Source organism: Diabrotica virgifera, chromosome 5, assembly GCF_917563875.1.
Source record: "Diabrotica virgifera virgifera chromosome 5, PGI_DIABVI_V3a".
Classification (NCBI taxonomy): domain Eukaryota; kingdom Metazoa; phylum Arthropoda; class Insecta; order Coleoptera; family Chrysomelidae; genus Diabrotica; species Diabrotica virgifera.
In genome coordinates this window covers 119,951,056-119,972,441 of record NC_065447.1, presented here as the reverse complement: position 1 = coordinate 119,972,441, position 21,386 = coordinate 119,951,056, and the positions used below count along the sequence as shown (strand labels likewise).

At 33.8% G+C, this 21,386-nt stretch overlaps 1 protein-coding gene across 1 annotated transcript; it reads left to right on the top strand.

The window, feature by feature from the left end:
• The first annotated feature begins 1,833 nt into the window (after positions 1-1,833).
• Positions 1,834-20,316, top strand: LOC126884319 (beta-galactosidase-1-like protein 2). The gene is made up of 2 exons (XM_050650258.1): positions 1,834-2,995; positions 19,303-20,316. Exons 1-2 carry the CDS (start codon positions 1,999-2,001, stop codon positions 20,256-20,258), a joined length of 1,953 nt encoding a protein of 650 aa, XP_050506215.1. The 5' UTR covers positions 1,834-1,998; the 3' UTR covers positions 20,259-20,316.
• The last annotated feature ends 1,070 nt before the right edge of the window (positions 20,317-21,386 follow it).

The window sequence follows — 21,386 nt, the reverse complement described above, 5'->3', positions numbered from 1 at the left end:
ATTAGGGTGGTAATAAATTAGTTTAACATGGGTGAAAAATTATTGCATAGGTTAAATTTGATTCCGCTTATGCAATGCCGTTTTATCGAGAATTTTGCTAGCTTGAATATTAAGCTAGCGTGACATCTCTCCTGAAGCGGGGTGAAGGGGTGAAAAATTATTAGGGTGGTAATAAATTAGTCTAATATGGGTAAAAAATTATTGCATAGGTTAAATTTGATTTCGCTTATGCAATGCCGTTTTATCGAGAATTTTGCTAGCTTGAATATTAAGCTAGCGTGACATCTCTCCTGAAGCGGGGTGAAGGGGTGAAAAATTATTAGGGTGGTAATAAATTAGTTTAACATGGGTGAAAAATTATTGCATAGGTTAAATTTGATTTCGCTTATGCAATGCCGTTTTATCGAGAATTTTGCTAGCTTGAATATTAAGCTAGCGTGACATCTCTCCTGAAGCGGGGCTATGGGGTGAAAAATTATTAGGGTGGTATTAAATTAGTTTAACATGGGTGAAAAATTGTAGTGTAGGTTAAATTGGATTCCGCTCATGCAATGCCGTTTTATCGAGAATTTTGCTAGCTTGAATATTAAGCTAGCGTGACATCTCTCCTGAAGCGGGGTTAAGGGGTAAAAAATTATTAGAGCGGTAATAAATTAGTTTAACATGGGTGAAAAATTATTGCATAGGTTAAATTGGATTCTGCTCATGCAGTGCCGTTTTATCGAGAATTTTGCTAGATTGAATATTAAGCTAGCGTGACATCTCTCCTGAAGCGGGGTTAAGGGGTGAAAAATTATTAGGGTGGTAATAAATTAGTTTAACATGGGTGAAAAATTATTGCATAGGTTAAATTTGATTCCGCTTATGCAATGCCGTTTTATCGAGAATTTTGCTAGCCTGAATGTTAAGCTAGCGTGACATCTCTCCTGAAGCGGGGTTAAGGGGTGAAAAATTATTAGGGTGGTAATAAATTAGTTTAACATGGGTGAAAAATTATTGCATAGGTTAAATTGGATTCCGCTCATGCAATGCCGTTTTATCGAGAATTTTGCTAGCTTGAATATTAAGCTAGCGTGACATCTCTCCTGAAGTGGGGTTAAGGGGTGAAAAATTATTAGGGTGGTAATAAATTAGTGAAAAATTGGTGAAAAATTATGGCATAGGTTAAATTGGGTTTTGCTCATGTGGCCATGCTAGCTTAAGGTACCTAATGATGAGTGCAAAAGAGATGCCATTCCGGCAGTCAATGGTGCTCATTATTAATAATAAAAAATAACAGCTTAGTAATAAATTAATGACACAAATTTCTTCAGGATCATGTAGTGGAGGCTTTAATCTTTGATTTGGTCACTTTCTGAATTTCATAATAATAATTTTGAAGCGGTCTTAAAAATTGCCATATTCGCGTTTTTCAAATTTTAAATTGCTTATAACTCTAAAACGATCAACTTTAGAGAAAGATTACAAGAGACCTTTTTTTATCCAGAATGTCCCAAAAACCCTAAAAAAATTTATCTGGACCGAAAATATTTATTTTTACAATTTTTTTAAAAAAATTTTTTTTTTTAAATTTGGACCAGTTTTCGCGTGGGCGACTTCTTGAACCTTATTCTGCGGTGTCTCACAAATGTAATTATGCAAAAAAATCTAATGGGAATATTTTTTCCAACGAACCCGCCGTTTTCGACTTGTCTAAAAAAAGTACTACTCGTAATAGTGTACCCACCTTCATGTATGTGTAAATCTTTTAAAACATCAAAAATTTAGATTAGATAAAGATAAAAATGTATGTAAACAATATTCTTTTCTTTTTCTCATTAAAAAGATAGTTTACGTTATACTTTTTAAATGTTCGGTTACAAACCACCGCGCCGCTAAAATCTTAACAACTCTCAACTCTACACTTGTAAGCGACAACGCGCATATTTCTGTTTGTCGCTCGTGGTTTGTGTTGTGTTTGTGAGTTTGTGTTTACGTTTACAACAGTAATAAATTAAAATGGCTGATAAGGTGTCTAAAAGTGACAAAATACCGACATTATACGAATATTTTACTGATGGCGGAATACAATCGGGTTTGAATGACAAAAAAACTCATTTTACACTCAATGGTAAAGAAATAACCATTTTTAGTGGAGCTCTGCATTATTTTCGCGTTCCTAGAGATTATTGGAAAGACAGGTTAAGAAAATATCGGGCAGCCGGCTTAAATACTGTTGAAACGTATGTTCCGTGGAACCTACATGAGTATGAAGATGGCGTTTATGATTTCGGTAACGGTGGCAGTGATTTTCAAGATTTCCTTGATCTCGATTTGTTTATTAAATTAGCTAAAGAAGAAGACTTGTTCGTAATACTTCGACCTGGTCCGTATATTTGTGCCGAGTGGGATTTTGGAGGTTTGCCGTCTTGGTTATTAAGATACGAGGGGATTAAGATAAGAACCAGCGATGCAAAGTATGTAAACTTAGTCAAAAGGTACTTTAAAAAACTTTTGAGAATTGTTGCTCCACTTCAGTTTACTAAAGGCGGGCCCATAATAGCCGTTCAAATAGAAAATGAATATGGTAACCTAGAAGACGGATCAAATAACATTGACGCGAAACATTTGGAGCAGCTAAAAGATATTTTACAAGAAAACGGAATAATTGAACTTCTTTTTACGTCCGACACTCCTTCAAATGGATTTGCTGGTACAGTTCCTGGAGTTCTAGCTACTGCTAACTTTCAGCATGAACCTGAAAAAGAACTTACCCTTTTGAAAAACTTCCAACCTGATAAGCCTTTAATGGTTATGGAATACTGGACAGGGTGGTTTGACCATTGGGCAGAGAGACATCATACTAGAACTGCTGATAACTTTGGAGAGGTGCTAGATGGTATTTTAAACTTTGGGGCATCAGTCAACTTTTATATGTTTCATGGAGGAACTAACTGGGGATTTTTGAATGGAGCTAATTTAAAAAATAAGTCAGTTACAGCCACCGACAATGGAAGTAAGTCTTTTTACATAGGTATTTATATTTATTTATATAAGAATATTTATTAATAGTGGGATATATTTTAATGATACATATACATCGGTCGTTTTTTATTTTCAACCCCCGCCTTTCCAGTTTCACGGTACTTTAATTTTAAAGAAGAAATAATATAGGTCTGGATCCCGCGTACCAAAAAAAAGTTTATTAATAGCTTAACGGTGTCTAGTCGGACAAACTTTGATCTACGGTAACACTGGAACAGGGGAAGTTTTAATTGTGGAAGAGGTTACAGGTTTCAAACGTCAGACTACGAAAACGTCCCATGTATTTTGTCGGAGAGAACTTCAATTTATTTGTTACTCTTTCATTAAATTCTCATGCAAAACATGCAAAAATGAGACTGCTATTTACCACCAACAAAATTCCGGTCATTTGACATATTCTACGTGTCGGACTTAAAAATTAAAATGCCAACATATCGGCCGGACAAACATTTTTTCATATATTATACGAGTATAAAGTTTGCTGTTGAATAAAATTAAAAACAACCCGCTAGTTTTCATAATCATAAACGTGTCAGGATGACACGTTCCAAAATTAAAATCACGTTCTACAATTAAAACGTCCCCTGTTCCAGTGTTCCATACATAAAAGTTTGTCCGACTAGACACAATTAAGCTATTATCATTGTTTATATAGGAAGATAGTTGTTCAGCCCAATAGGTAAATATGTTTGATTCAAATTGAGACAGTCACCAGATGTCCCCACAATTTCTGTCACGGTTGCAACGTCAAAATCCATAGACACCAAGTTGAATACGATCATATTCATAACACCCCAACTCGCATACATATTTAGAAAAATAAATATATATTAGAACAGTATATTTAGAAATTGAATTAATGATGTCACGCTACTATATATTATGTATGTATTAGCATGACATCATTAATTCAATTTCTAAATATATTCTTCCATATATTTATTTTTCTTAATATGTATGCGAGTTGGGGTGTTATGAATAGGATCGTATCCAACTTGGTGTCTATGCATTTTGACGTTGCGACCCTGACAGAAATTGTGGGGACATCTGGTGACTGTCTCAATTTGAATCAAACAAATTTTCCTATTGGGCTGACCAACTATCCCTATATAAACAATGCTATTATATAACAAATTTTCAGCTTGCTATTAATAAACTTTTTTTGGTACGCGGGATTCAGGCCTAATATTCCATGTATGGCATCATTAGTACTACATACAGACAGGCATTCAAGCTTAAAATGGATCCAAACCTCGCAATTCTAAGAACATTCATCGATCTTCTTAAAAATGTGGATTTAGGTTCATTTTACCCTCCTCTTCAAACCTTACTTAGTCGCAAAGTATGCTTTTTATTTTTAAGCGGTGAAAACTACCCCTTACTCCAACAAATTGAAAAAATAATGAATTAAAGCGGTATTGGGCTATAATTATGTTCAAACATGTTAAATGTTAATTATTTTGAATCATGACTTTATAGTCTAAGAGCTGGGAGCGGATTTTGTGCGTGATAAGTAATATGGAAAAACTATTCGGGGATATGTTGAATTAGTTGTGTACATGACTTTCACTAACGGCCGGAAACCAGAGTAGCCGAGGCCAGTTATAAGGGGTCAAAGTCGCATTTTTATTATTTTTTTATGACGCTCATGATCGAGATAGTGCACCAAAATTTGGGAATAAGTAGGTCATGACGTACCTAAGTAAAATCTCTAGGGGCGCAACGCTGCGTGGCCGATAAAGGGGTGGGGGTAGGGGTGAATATAAAAAATATAAGGGGCTTTTTGCGACGTTCGTGATTGAGATAGTGCACCAAAATTTGGGTATAAGTAGACCATAAGTAAGTAAAATCCCCAGAGCCGGAAACCAGAGAGTGGGGAGGAAGGTAGTTATAAGGGGCAAAAGTCCCGATTTTTTTTATTTTGTTTGTGACTCTCATGATCGAGATAGTGCACCAAAATTTGGGAATAAGTAGGTCATGACGTAACTAAGTAAAATCTCCAGGAGTGGAACGCTGCGTGGCCGACAAGGGGTGGGGCAGGGGTGAATATAAAAAAATGTAAGGGGATTTTTGCGTCATTCTTGCTTGAGTAAGTGCACCAAAATTTGGGAAAAAGTAGACCATGACATAACTAAGTAATATCCCCAGAGGCGGAAACAAAAGTGGCGGACAAGGGTAGTTATAAGGGGTAAAATTCGCTGTTTTTATTATTTTTTTGTGGAGCTCATGATTGAGATAGTTCACCAAAATTTGAGAGTAAGTAGGTCATGACATTACTAAGTAAAATCTCCATGGGCGGAACGCTGCGTGGGGGACAAATGTTGTGCCATTTCAAAAAAATAATACACACTGCGACTTTTACTCCTAAAAAGATGGAGATTTTACTTGATTACGTCATGACCTACTTATTCCCAAATTTTGGTGCACTATCTCTTATAACTACCCCTTATAACTACCCTCGTCCCCCACTCTGGTTTCCGGCTCTGGGGATTTTACTTAGTAATGTCATTGTCTACTTATTCCCAAATTTTGGTCCACTATCTCCATCACGAACGTCGCAAAAAACCCTTTTTATTTTTTATATTCACCCCTACCCCCACCCCTTTGTCGGCCACGCAGCGTTCCGCCCCTAGAGATTTTACTTAGTTACGTCATGACCTACTTATTCCCAAATTTTGGTGCACTATCTCGATCATGAGCGTCACAAAAAAAAATAATAAAAACCGTGACTTTGACCCCTTATAACTACCCTCGGCAGGGCCGCGCCGTCCACGTGTGCAATGTGTGAGGCGCACACAGGCGCCAGCAATTAAGGGGAGCCACTAGAGTTGTTACAAAAATTTTACGCAGGTAAAAACAACACTTACCCATTTACCGACCAATTACCCATTTACCGACCCTGCATATCTCAATTTCAAACATTAGGTACGTATTGATTTATACAATCTGCATAAACAAGAAAAATCATGTAAAGACATGCAGCCACCGGTCCAGCAGAATTTATGCTTTAAAGCTATTGTACAAAAATTTTGATAGAAATTTATGATGCTTTATTAGCCCAGTAAATGAACGGGAAATTCGGCGATACCGTGTAATTTTCAGGGGCAACTCCGAATTGCATGAAAATTTGGATTTAGATTCTACTTACCCTCCACTTCAAAGTTGAAATTGTGCCGTTGGTTGCTTTTACTTGGGGGGTGCCAGTCACCCCTTCTCGGGGGTGAAAAAACATACGTTCAAGATAAGACCGTAAATGGATAAATTGACTGATTTTAAGCAACTTTTGTTCTATAGAGTTTTTACGTTAGTTAATACTTTTCGAGTTATTTGCCATTGAAAATGTTGATTTTTCGACAAAAAACTACGTTGTCAGACGGTTTTTCGCAAATAACTCAAAAAGTAAATATTTTATCGAAAAAAATATTCTTAGCAAAAATTTAGCTTATAAAAATCCCAAAAAAATGGTGTATCAGTAAAGTCTATCAATTAAATAAAAACAAAGTTGTAGCTCATGAAAAATACGTTCTTATTCGTCTAATTCCAAATCGAATATTTCAAGGTCAAATCGCCGAAAAATTAAGCACTTTTCGGGAAAAACCCACTTAAACTTTTTTAAATGTGTTTATAAAAAGCTTTGTTTTAATTGTTAACAAAAGTTTTAGCATTAAAAATAAGCGAGTTACGCTCAAAATAAAGTTGGCCCTCTTTTTTTTTGTAAAAAATAATGAAAATCTCGCCGTGTTTAGCTCCCCAAATGAAATTAATCGCTACCGCTTTACAAACAATTTACTTACCTATCTATAGATAGATATATTTTTATATGATCTGTCAGTCTCACCGGTTTAAAGTGTTTATTTTTGAAAGGGTTATAATTGAGAAAGCTTGAATGGGTCACTAATCACGAGTGTATGCAAATTTTGAACAGCCATATCTTAACCAATTTTTGTCTTACGGAGAAACAAAATGAAACTAGGATATTTATAATAGCAAAACCTACATTTTTTTACTCTTTAAGATTTTTCTTATCACTAATACTTTTTAAGTTATTTTAAAAAAATGAAATTTTTCAAAAATTTTTAGAAATTTTTTTTTACTATAAAACCAAATGTTTTCAAAAATAAGCACTTTCAAACCAATCAAACTTACAGATCATATAAACAATACACATACAGTTAAAATAGATGATAAAGCCAAACGATTAATGTCATTTAGGGTGCTAAATAGAGGGAGGTTTTCACGATTTTTTTTTACCAAAAAAAAGGGCCAACTTATTTTTTCAGTGTAACTCGTTTATTTTTGATGCTGTAAACTTTTGTAAAAAACAAATAATAAGCTTTTTTTCGATACTTTAAAAATGTTACTAGGTTTTCCCGAACAACGCTTCTTTCTTCGGTAATTTCGCGTTGAATTATTCGATTTGGAATTGGACGAATAAGAACGTATTTTTCATGAGCTACAACTTTGCTTCTACTCAATTTGTAGACTTAACTGGTACACCATTTTTTTTCGTTTTTTTATAGGCTACAATTTTGCTAAAAATATTTTTTCGATAAAATATTTACTTTTTGAGTTATTTGGGAAAAACTGTCTGAAAACGTAGTTTTTTTGTCGAAAAATCAACATTTTAAATCGCGAATAACTCGAAAAGTATTGACTTACGACGTAAAAAACTTTATAGGACAAAAGGTGCTTAAAATAAGTCAATTTATCAATTTCCGGCCTTATTTTAAACACGCGTTTTTCACCCCCCGAGAAGGGGTAAATGTCACCCCCCCCCAAGTAAAAGCAACCAACGGCACAAATTCAACTTTGAAGTGGAGGGTAAGTAGAACCTAAATCCAAATTTTCATGCAATTCGGAGTTGCCCCTGGAAATTACACTCCAAAACGGTCATTTATTGGGCTATATGTGATATAACACATTCGGATACATTTGATCTTAATTCAAAATATCAAGCTAGATGTTTAGGAGATAAAATATCAAAATTTACATTAATATGCTCAGTCCACATATATCTACCTATGGTATGAAGTTCTCATGAAAGTTAACTTCATTAGCAAAAGTTTACAATCAAAAACAATGAATGTTGTAGGCAATTTTTCGCGCAAAATTTCGTATGCGCAAAATTTCGCGCCAATGTATTTTAAATTCATTCATTTCTTTCAAATCCTGAGAAAACTAATAGGTATTTTTGAAAAATTTAAACTCAGAATGAAACATTACATTATTACCGAGGACCGAAAGTCCCTGAAAACTTCTATAATGTTTATTTTAATAAGTTACATTGGTGAAAAAAAAAGAGAAAATTTAGTGTGATTTTTAATTTCAAAATATCTCATTCAAATAAAACTTTTTGGTTATTCTAAGGAACTTTCGGCCCTCGGTAATAATGTAATCTTTCATTCTGCGATTAAATTTTTCAAAAATACTTCTTAGTTTTCTCAGGATTCTAAAAAAATTAATGCATTTAAAACACATTGGAGCAAAATTTTGCGCCTGCGCCCTTAAAACAATTCTTGATCTAGTTTCGGATAGATAGCAAATTTAATGATGTTTTTACTACAGCAAATGAAATTGCAGAGAAACTGGATGTGGAGCTCAGTTTTCAACCAGCCACACAGTTACGGCGCGGAATAAGAGCCGACAGTTCGATTACGAACATAAAAACGAACCGATTTTGCATCCTAAAATGGCATACAAAGTTCATTTATTTTATTGTGTTCTCGACCAAGCATTAATTTCAGTAATTGAAAGATTTTCCATATTGGAAAATCATATTGATTCTTTCAAATTTTTATATAATTTGAACGACAGTTAGACCGGGCAGTATCGTCGCCCCCGCTAGCGAAATTATTCCGATTCGATTTTTTTGCACAAACTTACCCAAAAAGAGGTCCTTATAACATATCCACAGGGTGCCGGGCGGTGCCGTGGTCGAAAAATTGTTTAAACAATTTTTTTTAAACAAATTCACAAAAATAATTTTTTCATTTCGAACAAAATTTTTTTAGATAAATTGGCTTATTCTGAGCAAAAAAGGTCTCTTGTCATTTTTTTCTAAAATTGATTGTTGTCCAGTTATATGCTATTAAAAATTTGAAAAATGCGAAAATGGCCATTTTCAACGCCTAATAACTCGATTAAACATTATTATTATGGAATTCAAAAAGTCATCAAATTAAGTTTTAAATCCCTTCTTTAAGGTACTGAAGAGATTTTTGTTATTATTTTATTAGAAATCTGTTATTTTTAATTATAAACAATTAGCGCTATAGTCCAGGATGCGTCGTCGCCCCCGTTAGTGAAATTATTCCGATTCCATTTTTTTGCAGAAACTTACTCAAAACGAGGTTCTTATAACATATCCACAGGGTGCCGGGCGGTGCCGTGGTCGAAAAATTGTTTAAACAATTTTTTTTTAAACAAATTCACAAAAATATTTTTTTTATTGCGAACGATTTTTTTTTAGATAATTTGGGTTATTCTGAGCAAAAAAGGTCTCTTGTGAGTTTTCTCTAAAATTGATTGTTGTCGAGTTATATGGCCTTTTTCGCATTTTTCAAATTATAAATCGCGTATAATTCGACAACAATCAATTTTAGAAAAAAATCACAAGAGACATTTTTGCTCAAAATGTCCCAAATTATCTAAAAAAAATTTGTTCGAAGTGAAAAAATTATTTTTGTGAATTTGTTTAAAAAAATTGTTTGAACAATTTTTCGACCACGTCACCGCCCGGCACCCTGAGGATATGTTATAAGGACCTCGTTTTGAGTAAGTTTCTGCAAAAAAATGGAATCGGAATAATTTCACTAACGGGGGCGACGATAAATCCTGGACTATAGCGCTAATTGTTAATAATTAAAATATCTTTCTAATAAAATAATGACAAAAATCTCTTCAGGACCTTGAAGAAGGGATTTGAAACTTGATTTGGTGACTTTTTGAATTTCATAATAATAATGTTTAATCGAGTTATTAAGCCTTGAAACTGGCCATTTTCGCATTTTTCAAATTTTTAATCGCATATAACTCGACAACAATCAATTTTAGAAAAAAATGACAAGAGACCTTTTTTGCTCAGAATAAGCCAATTTATCTAAAAAAAATTTGTTCGAAATGAAAAAATTATTTTTGTGAATTTGTTTAAAAAAAAATTGTTTAAACAATTTTTTGACCACGGCACCGTCCGGCACCCTGTGGATATGGTATAAGGACCTCTTTTTGAGTAAGTTTGTGCAAAAAAATCGAATCGGAATAATTTCGCTAGCGGGGGCGACGATACTGCCCGATCTAAGTACAGAAATATCACAATTAAAACTGATGTGTAGAAATTTGTAGAAAAAATGAGATTTAATGATCATCTAGATTCTAGATATAGAGGGAGACGATTTGTTTGAAGAAATTATACAGAGTATGCCTTTGTTAAAAGAATTTAAATAATGATATTTGTAAAATTTCAAAATTTATATTTTTAAACGAATTTGCTGCAGTTTATCCAAATTTAACAATAGCTCTTCGCATTCTGCTCACTCTGCACATCTCTGATGTCACTGCTGATCGATCATTTTCTAAACTGAAACTTAAAAAATTATTTAAGATCGACCATCAGTCAAGAGCGTTTGACAATAATTATCTACCATCTTTATAGAGTCGTCAGTATTAAATCAAATTGATATTCAACATACCTCTTATAAAAATATTTTTCGAACTGAAGGCGCGAAAAGTTAATTTTTTATAAAATTAGTATTTCATGTTTATCTACTTATATTTTTAGTTTATGTTTTTTAATGGTGTTACGCCAAATTTATTTTTATTTAATTATGTTGACATAATTTATTTCCATGTTGCATGTGGAACAATTTTTAGTTATTTTTTTTTTGTTACAATAAATAATTGTTTTATTTTGGGCGCCAATAAATGTTTTGCACACAGGCGCTACCACGTGCTGGCGCGGCACTGACCCTCGGCCCCCACTCTGGTTTCCGGCCGTTGGTGAAAGTCATATACACAACTAATTCAATGTACACCCTTATAGTTTTTCCATATTACTTATTAGTGATGTAACGAATGTCATTTTTTGAACATTCGCGAATACGAATGCGAATGCGAATGCGAATATTCAGTTTTTTTTTAAATTTGTTTCTATTTTTGTAATGTTTCCTAAATTTATAATGAAAAGTTAATTGATATTTAATGTAAATCAATCTGAATCTTAATAGGTCTGGATCCCGCGTATGAAAAAAAAGTTGATTAATAGCAAGCTGAAAATTTGTGAATAGCTTAAGGGTGTCTGGTCGGACAAACTTTGATATACGGGAACACTGGAACAGGGGCAGATTTAATTGTGGAACAGATTAAAAATTTGGAACGGTCAGACCACGAAAACGGCACATTTATTTTGTCCGACAGAACAGACCTTAACTCTCCGAACAAAGATTAAACTATCATGCAAAAATCAGACTGCTATTTATCACCAAATGGGCGTTTTAATGAGTGGAACATGTAGAATATGTCAAATGATAGGAATTATGACAGGTGATAAATAGCAGTCTGATTTTTTCATGAGAGTTTAATCTCTGTTCGGAGAGTTTAAGTCTGTTCTGTCGGACAAAATAAATGTGCCGTTTTCGTGGTCTGACCGTTCCAAATTTTTAACCTGTTCCACAATTAAAACTTCCCCTGTTCCAGTGTTCCTATACATCAAAGTTTGTCCGACTAGACACCCTTAAGCTATTAACAAATTTTCAGCTTGCTATTAATCAACTTTTTTTTCATACGCGGGATCCAGACTTATAAGCTTTATTACATAATACCAAATAATAAAAAAAGTGAAGGCTGATAATGTGATTATACAAGGTTAAGTTAATTATCTATCTATTGCCCTTCATTTGTCCAAAGTTGAACATAGGCATCCCCCTTATTTTTCCACTCTTCTCGGTTCAGTGCTGCAGTTCCTGTCCATCTGGTCCCTGCGTATATTTTTAAGTCATCCGACCATCTCGTCTGTGGTCTGCCCCTTCCTCTTTTGTAGTCCCAAGGCCTCTAGTGAGTTATCGCTTCATTCCATCTTCCGTATCTTTGTTTGCTATTGTCTCCTGCATATTTCCATTTGAGAGTAGCTGCATGTTTGAGGTTAAGTTACCATTTTTTCATAAAAAAGATGAGAAGTGAATAGATTTTGATTTTATTAACCTAATTATTACCTTAAAATTTTTTTTCTGTTTTTCATATTCGCAAAACATTCGCACACATTTCGCGAATGAGGATGCGAATATGCAAAAACATGCGAATATTCGCGAATGCGAATACGAATATTCGTTACATCACTATTACTTATCACGCACAAAATCCGGTTCTATCTCTCCAACTATTAATATTTTGATATTTTACCGCTCACATACCCTTAAAAGCAACCCCTCATACAAAGATTATTTAAAAAAATATGGTCAAGAAACATGAAATTTTTTTTTGGTCGTAATAGGAGAATTTTTTTCTTTCAAGTACAAGAAATCTGACGCTTAATTTTTTTAATAATACTACCACCAAAAACCACCCCTAATAATGAAATTTAGGACGAAATTCAAAATGAATAAATGTAAGCATGTAGACATCGGTATGTTTAAACATGTTAAATTTTTGTTGTTTTTTTACAATGTAACTAATATTCTGATATTTTTATATGTAACTACCCTTAAATACTACCCCTCATATAGTTATTAAAAAAATGGCTGATAGTTTGGCAGTTTATTTTCGATCTTATATACAAAAAATATGTATTATTTAAATATAAAAAACCTGATTCATAAATTTTTAAATTGATTCAACCCCTAAAAACTACCCCTTATCATAAAAATTAGAAAAAAAATATTTTTTAAAAGCTTGAAGTAATGGAATTCGTTAAGAAAATAAAAATTAATTGTTGCTTATGATATAATGATATATTTATAAAATTTGTATCCCCTAAAAATAAATGTTTGAGGGAAATTAAACTTTTTAAACTTCACATTTTGATGATAATAGGTCTGGATCCCGCGTATGAAAAAAAAGTTGATTAATAGCAAGCTGAAAATTTGTTAATAGCTTAAGAGTGTCTAGTCGGATAAACTTTGATATATGGGAACACTGGAACAGGGGCAGTTTTAATTGTGGAACAGGTTAAAAATTTGGAACGGTCAGACCACGAAAACTGCACATTTATTTTGTCCGACAGAATAGACTTAAACTCTCCGAACAGAGATTAAACTCTCATGCAAAAATCAGACTGCTATTTATCACCTGTCATAATTCCTGTCATTTGACATATTCTAAATATTCCACTCATTAAAACTCCCATTTGGTGATAAATAGCAGTCTGATTTTTGCATGAGAGTTTAATCTCTGTTCGAAGAGTTTAAGTCTGTTCTGTCGGACAAAACACATGTGCCGTTTTCGTGGTCTTACCGTTCCAAATTTTTAACCTGTTCCACAATTAAAACTTCCCCTGTTCCAGTGTTCCAATATATCAAAGTTTGTCCGACTAGACACCCTTAAGCTATTAACAAATTTTCAGCTTGCTATTAATCAACTTTTTTTTCATACGCGGGATCCAGACCTATAATGAATAATATATATTTTACAACATTAAAATTAAGTATAAAATTAATATGGTTTTTAAAGTATATATTATCAATAATTTAACTTCCAACTTTCAAATTCGTCTATTTCTTCTCCATCAACTTCCTTTTCTTCTTGGTCGGCAGGAGGACACTTTTGGCAGCTATCACCAGAGCAGACCCCGGATCACCTGTTGCCCAAGGTCAGTGCAAGAGACGTCATCTTCTGGAGTTTCGATGGTTTCGGCATTAAATCGATGCAAACGGATTACTCACGCGTTTTAGGGGTCACTAAGTACTAATATGCCATCAGAATTGATCTCCGGAGTACCTGGTGCCCAGGGTCGCTACTAAGGCACGTCATCTTCTGGACTTTCGAGGGATTTCGGCACTAAATTGATGCAACTGGACTATTCGGGGGTTTTGAGGTGATTAAACACGAATATGCCATCAGAACAGACTTATGGATCACCTGGTGCCAAAGGTCAATGCAAGGGACGTCATCTTCTGGACCTTCGAGAACTTTCGGTATTAAATTGGTGCAAACGGATTACTCGGGGGGTTTTTGAGGTCGCCAAACACGAATATGCCATCAGAATAGACCACCGGATTACCTGGTGCCCACGGTCACTGCAAGGGACGTCATCTTCTGGAGTTTCGAGTGCTTTCGGTATTAAATTGATGAAAACGGATTACTTAAGGGTTTCTGGGGTCGCTAAACACGAATATTCCATCAGAATTGAATTCATTCCGGAGTACCTGGTGCCCAGGATTGCTACTAAGGCACGTAATCTTCTGGAGTCTCGAGTGTTTTTGGCATTAAATTGATGTAAACGGATAAATCACGGGTTTTTTGGGGTCGCTAAGCACGAATATGATATCAAAACTGAACTCCGGAGTACCTGGTGCCCAGAGTCGCTACTAGGGCAAGTCATCTTCTGGGGTTTCGAAGGTTTTCGCCATTTAATTGATGCAAATGGATTACTTGAGGGTTTTTGGGATCGCTAGACACAAATATGCCATCAGAATTGACCTCCGGAGTACCTGGTGCCCACGGTCGTTACTAAGGCCTTCAGGGGTTTTGGGGGTTTTCGGTATTTAATTGATGCAAATGGATTACTGGAGGGTTTTTGAGGTCGCTAAACACGAATATGTCATCAGAACTGACCCCCTGTGCTCCTGGAGCACAAGGTCACTGCAAGGGCGTCCTCTTTTTTAGTTTTGAGGGATTTCAGTATTAAATTGATGCAAACGGATTACTTACGAGTTTTTGGTGTCTCTAAATGCAAATATGCCATCATAATTGAACTTCGGAATACCTGGTTCGCTACTAGGGCACGTCATATTCTGGGGTTTCAAGGGCTTTCAGCATTTAATTGATGCAAATGGATTACTGGAGGGTTTTTGAGGTCGCTAAACAAGAATATGCCATCATAACCGAACCCCCAGGGCACCTGGTGTCCAAGATCACTACAAGGGACGTCATTTTATGATGTTTTAAGGAATTTCGGCATTAAATTGATGAAAATAAATTACTAGGGGGTTTTTGAGGTCGGTAAACACTAACATGCCATCAAAACAGACTATCGTAGAACATGGTGCCCAGGGTCACTGCAAGGGGCGTCATCCGCTAGGAGAGGTTTCCGGTACTATATTGATGCAAACAGATAACTCTGGGTTTTTGGGGATGCTGAACACGAATACCTTATCAGAACAAACACCGAGGAGTAATCCGTTTGCATCAATTTAGTACCAAAGACTCTCGAAGCTCCAGAAGATTACGCCCCTAGCAATAACCTTGGGCACGAGGTTCTGAGGGATTCGGTTCTGATGGTATATTCGTATTTAGCGACCTCAAGAACCCCTCAGTAATCCTTTTTCATCAATTTAATGCAGTAATTTCTCGAAACTCCAGAAGATGACGTCCCTTACAGTGACTCTGGGCACCAGGTGCTCCGTGGGAACAGCATATTCGTGTTTAACGACCTCAAAACCCCCCGAGTAATTCATTTTATGCCGAAAACCCTCGAACCTCCAGAAGATGACGTGCCCTAGTAGCGATCCTGGTCACCAGATACTTCGGAGTTCAATTCTGATATCATATTTGTGTTTATCATCTCCAAAAACACGTAAGTAATCCGTTTGCATCAATTTAATACCGAAAGCCCGAAGCTCCGGATGATGACGACCTTTGCAGTGACCTTGGGCTCCAGGTGATCGAGAGGTCTGTTCTGATGGCATATTCGTGTTTAACGACTCAAAAACCCCCGAGTAATTCATTTTTATCAATTTAACGCCCAAATCTCTCTAACTCCAGAAGAGGACGCCCCTTGCAGTGAGCTTGGGCACCAGGTGATTCTAAGGTCTGTCCTGATGGCATCTTCGTGTTTAACCACCTCAGAAACCCCCGAGTAGTCCAGTTTTATCAACTTAGTGCCGCAGGCATTCCGGAGGTCAATTCTGATATCATATTCGTATTTAGGGACCCCTAAAACCCGTGAGTAATCCGTTTGCATCGATTTAATGCCGAAAACCATCGAAACTCCGGAAGATGACGTCTCTTGCCGTGACCTTGGGCACCAGGTGATCCGGGGATCAGTTCAGATGGCGTAATCGTATTCAGTGACCCCAAAGACCCCCCAAATAATAAATGTTGTTCCTTAGTATACTAATTTTGACTTTATTTTTATATTTATGCAATTTTGGATGCATTTTATGCACTTTACAGTGCAATTATGCATTTCCACCCATTTTTTAATAGTAGACTTTTTTCCTGACGTCATCCTGAACATAATGCAAAAAACTGCAAGTCTCGAGGTGCTGTATTTAAAAATTTATTTATTCGGGTGTTTTTAGTGCTAAATACCCTAGTCTATTTGAAGTGATAAAATAAGTAAAAACAAATTGTCCAAAATATGTAAAAAATATCAAACCAATTTAGTCAGCTGCATATAGAAATAACTATTTTTTCTTATCTACCTCGCAGTAACACTTAAAAATGATTTTATACATACAGGGTGCGTTAAACCTCTGGTTTTCTTTGATTACGGCTAAACTATGAGATATACAAAAAAATGTTTATAACAAAACTAATGTGTATCAAAGACGTCTATAATTTAAAATTATTTTCGATTATACAGAATGAGTCAGAACGACGGTATGAACCAAAGTTTTATTTTTTTAAATGGAACATCCTGTATATTAAATCATTTTTGAATATATTATTTAAAAATATGAAAAATTTGTATAAGATCTTATAGGCCTAAAGTTAATAATTTTCGAAATATTTACATTTTTATTGAGAAAAATGGTAATATTTATTGGGTTGTGGATTATGTTTCCAAGGTAATAAAAATTTAAGTGATATGACAGAGTTTTTATAATATAGTGTTATTTTTAAATAATTTAATATCTTTTACTTTTAGCCATAAAATATACAGTGTGATCACTATTTGCAAATACAAAATTTTCTCATTTTTTTTTTAAATGGGACACCGTGTATATTAGTTTTACATTTTGTAGTAAAGATTACAATTTTTCTTTTGGTATAAGGTTGTATGTACCTAGCATGTTTCGTTTTGTAGATATTTTTAAAAAACTATAGATTTTATGTTTTTGCGGATTTTTTATTAAAAACTTGTTTTTTAAAAAAATAATTATAATCTGGTTTTAGAAACATACACTAAAATATCAAATATGAAAATAAAAACGTAATTAAAGATTAAAATAAATCGTATGCTAGTATTTTTTGTACAATCCAATTGAATTTAATAAGTATAAATTATTTTACAAAAAAATATTTTACCATACTAATGAATGCACAAATTAGTTACTAAATTAAATAAATAACCAAATTTTAAATCTACCTTAGTAATTTTTCTACCACAGCAACTTTCCTGTACCAAATTAATTGTTAGATATATTGTATTTACGAGTAAGATTAGTTAAACTTTTAATTTTGCCTTTTTTTACTTACATCTTGAGAACATAACAATTATAAAGTATGCTTTGAAACAAATGAATGTTAAATGTATCAGCCAAATTATTTATTAATATTCTCCATTTCATGAACATTTTTCAGTGCGTCACAAATTATAGAAAAAAAGGTAAGTCCGTGATAATACACATTTATGACATTTATTCTAACGTGACATTTTAGTTAAATCTGACAGTTGTCAAATTTTATTTTCAATTTGGAATAAAACCAAATCAATTGTGTCTATTGCATTTATAAAATGGTATTTTCTTTCATTTGTATAGTCTTATAAATTGTACAGATTATATTGATAATATTATTATTTTATTTAATAAATAATTCTTTTTTGATTATGGCGCCATCTATCGACAACTAGAATAATCACCGAACTAGAATAATTACCGAAGTATTCCCAGACGTGCCTTTTTTTCTGTCACGTACAATTTAATGCGTTAGAGAGAAATCGAAAAACTGTGACGCACTGAAAGATGATCATGAGAAAAAGAATATAAATAGTATTTACTGGTGTCACAAAAGCTGGCAATACTTTTGTAGTTGAAATTTTTCTAACAATTTTTTATATTTTAAATTTTAATTTTTCAACCGAACAATTGGTGGATATGACATTTGTTTTGGGACACGAGTACGTATTTACATAGATACTATTTACTTCTTAATATACTTCCATAACGTTCATTTGTTGCAAAGCAACTTTATACGTTCTTAAGATGTAGGTAAATTAAAAAGTTATTAACTGATCTTACTCGTAAATACATTATAACTAACAATTAATTTGGTACAGAAAAGTTGCTGCGGTAAAAAAATTACTAGGGTAGATTTAAAATTTGGTTGTTTATTTAAGTTAGTAACTAATTTATGCATTCATTAGTATGGTAAAATATTTTTTGTAAAATAATTTAACATTATTAAATTCAATTGAATTGTAGTAGCATACGATTTATTTTAATCTTTAATTACGTTTTTATTTTCATATTTTATATTTTAGTGTATGTTTCTAAAACCAGATTATAATTATTTTTTTTTGAGAAAAAATTTTTAAATAAAAAATCCGCAAAAACGTAAAATCTATAGTTTTTTAAAAATATCTACAAAACTAAACATGCTAGGCACATACAACCTTATACCAAAAGAAAGGTTGTAATATTTACTACAAAATGCACAAATAACGTACAGGGTGTCCCATTTACAAAAAATGAGAAAATTTTGTATTTGCAAATAGTGATCACACTGTATATTTTATGGCTAAAAGTAAAAGATATTAAATTATTTAAAAATAACACTATATTATAAAAACTTTGACTTATTACTTAAATTTGTATTACCTTGGAAACATAATCCACAACCCTATAAATATTACCATTTTTCTCAATAAAAATGTAAATATTTCGAAAATTATTAACTTAGGTCTATAAGACCTTATACAAATTTTTCATATTTTTAAATATTATATTCAAAAATGATTTAATATACAGGGTGTTCCATTTAAAAAAATAAAACTTTGGTTCATACCGTCGTTCTGACTCACCTTGTATAATCGAAAATAATTTTTAATTATAGACGTCTTTGATACACATTAGTTTTGTTATAAACATTTTTTTGTATATCTCATAGTTTAGTCGTAATCAAAGAAAACCAGAGGTTTGGCGCACCCTGTATATTTATTCATAAAATGCGTTTGTGTTTCAGGTTTTCAACCAGATATTACATCTTACGATTACGATGCTCCCTTATCAGAAGCTGGTGATTACACTGACAAATATTACAAGGCCAAGGAAATCATCGCCAAATATAGCAAACTAAAAATCAAAATACCTGCGATGCCAGAGCTGCATAAAAGAATGTCGTATGCTCCCATAGACATTATCGGGGAACTGACATTGGCAGACATTATAAACCAAAGTCAAGTCCATCACATAGAGAGACTGGTGTCGATGGAATTAATTGATGTTAATAATAAGTCTGGTCAAAGTTATGGTTACATAGTATATAGAGCAACTGGGATTAATATTCCTAAAAATTCTATATTGCAAATAGAAGGAAGGATAAATGACACCGTACTGGTGTTAATAAATGGACAACTAATGAACCCTACATTGAAATCTAAGGCAGATTTGGACGGTTTTGGATATTGGAGAGCAAAAAACTCTTGCCTAAACCTAGAAAATGAAGAATATAACAACGCTTCTGTAGAACTTGTAGTGGAAAATTGGGGTAGAGTTAATTACGGATTCTTGGAGCAATTTAATCAACATAAAGGAATTTGTCAGGGAAATATATTAATAAATAACGATATAATTCAATTTAATGAAGCAGTACCCTTACAATTTAAAAAATCTTGTATAACTAAACTTAATAATTGGCAAAAACCAAGTTTTACGAAAGGTCCAAAATTATATAAAGCTATTCTTAATATTGATGAGCCCAGGGATACATATATAGACATGAGAGATTGGATAAAAGGTTTTATAATTATTAATAATTTCGTATTGGCAAGATATTTGAGATTAGGTCCACAGCAAAGTGCATATCTACCTGCGCCACTGCTTAAAAAGGGTCAAAACGAGATATTAGTGTTTGAGCATTTTTGTCCATCCAACACTGTTAAGTTTGTAGAAGATCTCATTTTTGAAGAAGCAAAATAATATCAAAAAAACATATATATGTCACGAAATAAAAAATAAAGTTATTATTTGAACATTATTTATTTACAGATTTATGTATTTACTGTTTTCCCGTAACTAATGATTCCTGACTTGTTATATTTTGAAACTGGTGTATCGTGTATCCATTTAACCCGGGAGTAGTCGCGCTCACTTCTGTAACGTCGATAGTCGCGTGTGAGATTCTATCTCAAAATACGAATTTAAAACAAATTTTTATTTTGTACTATTTTTATCTACTTTTTATATTGAAAATATATATTTCTAACAATTTTATTAAAAAAACCTGTGTCAACGGCCACCTGCCAACATCGGCCACCTGTCCTAATGGCCAGTTTTAAAAATTTCCCAAACCAATTATATGTAGACTACAAAAACTGGCAATACCGTCCACCTTTCTATATCGGCCAATAGTTCTTTCACTTTTAGTGGCAGTTACTGACAAATTTTACTGTACAGTAAAACCTGTGTTAACGTCCACCTGCCAACATCGGCCACCTGTCCTAACGGCCAGTTTAAAAATTTCCCAAACCAATTATATGTAGACTACAAAAATTTGCAATAGCGGCCACCTTTCTATATCGGCCAATAGTACTTTCATTTTAGTGGCCGTTACTGACAGGTTTTACTGTATTACGAAAAAGGATGAAATGTGAGATTCTATCTAACGGCGCGACTACTCGCTGGTTAAAGCTAATTGGCTCTCCCCAAAGCCATAAATTCCACAAAAAGAAGAAGAAGAAAAAAAATTCCTACGCATTACTTCACCCTTCCTCGAGGCACTTACGAAATTTTTTCAAAATTGCAAAATTTTTCATCAAGTTATCGCGAAAAAGGATAAAAATTGAGATTCTATCTCACCGCGCGACTACTCGCGGGTTAATTTTCTCTAAAAATGGCGCGTCCATAATGCACGCTGGTTTCTGAAGTCAGCGCCGAGTCCGTGTGCAAATAATCCCTCGTATTTAAACGGGCCTGTCCAAAGTGCACCTGAGTGCTGTTATTAGGATTATTCGCACACGGACTCTGCTTTCGGACTCGGAAACCAGCGTGCACTATGGACGGGCCCTAGAGTAGATGATCCGATATAAGATCGATCGGGACCTATTA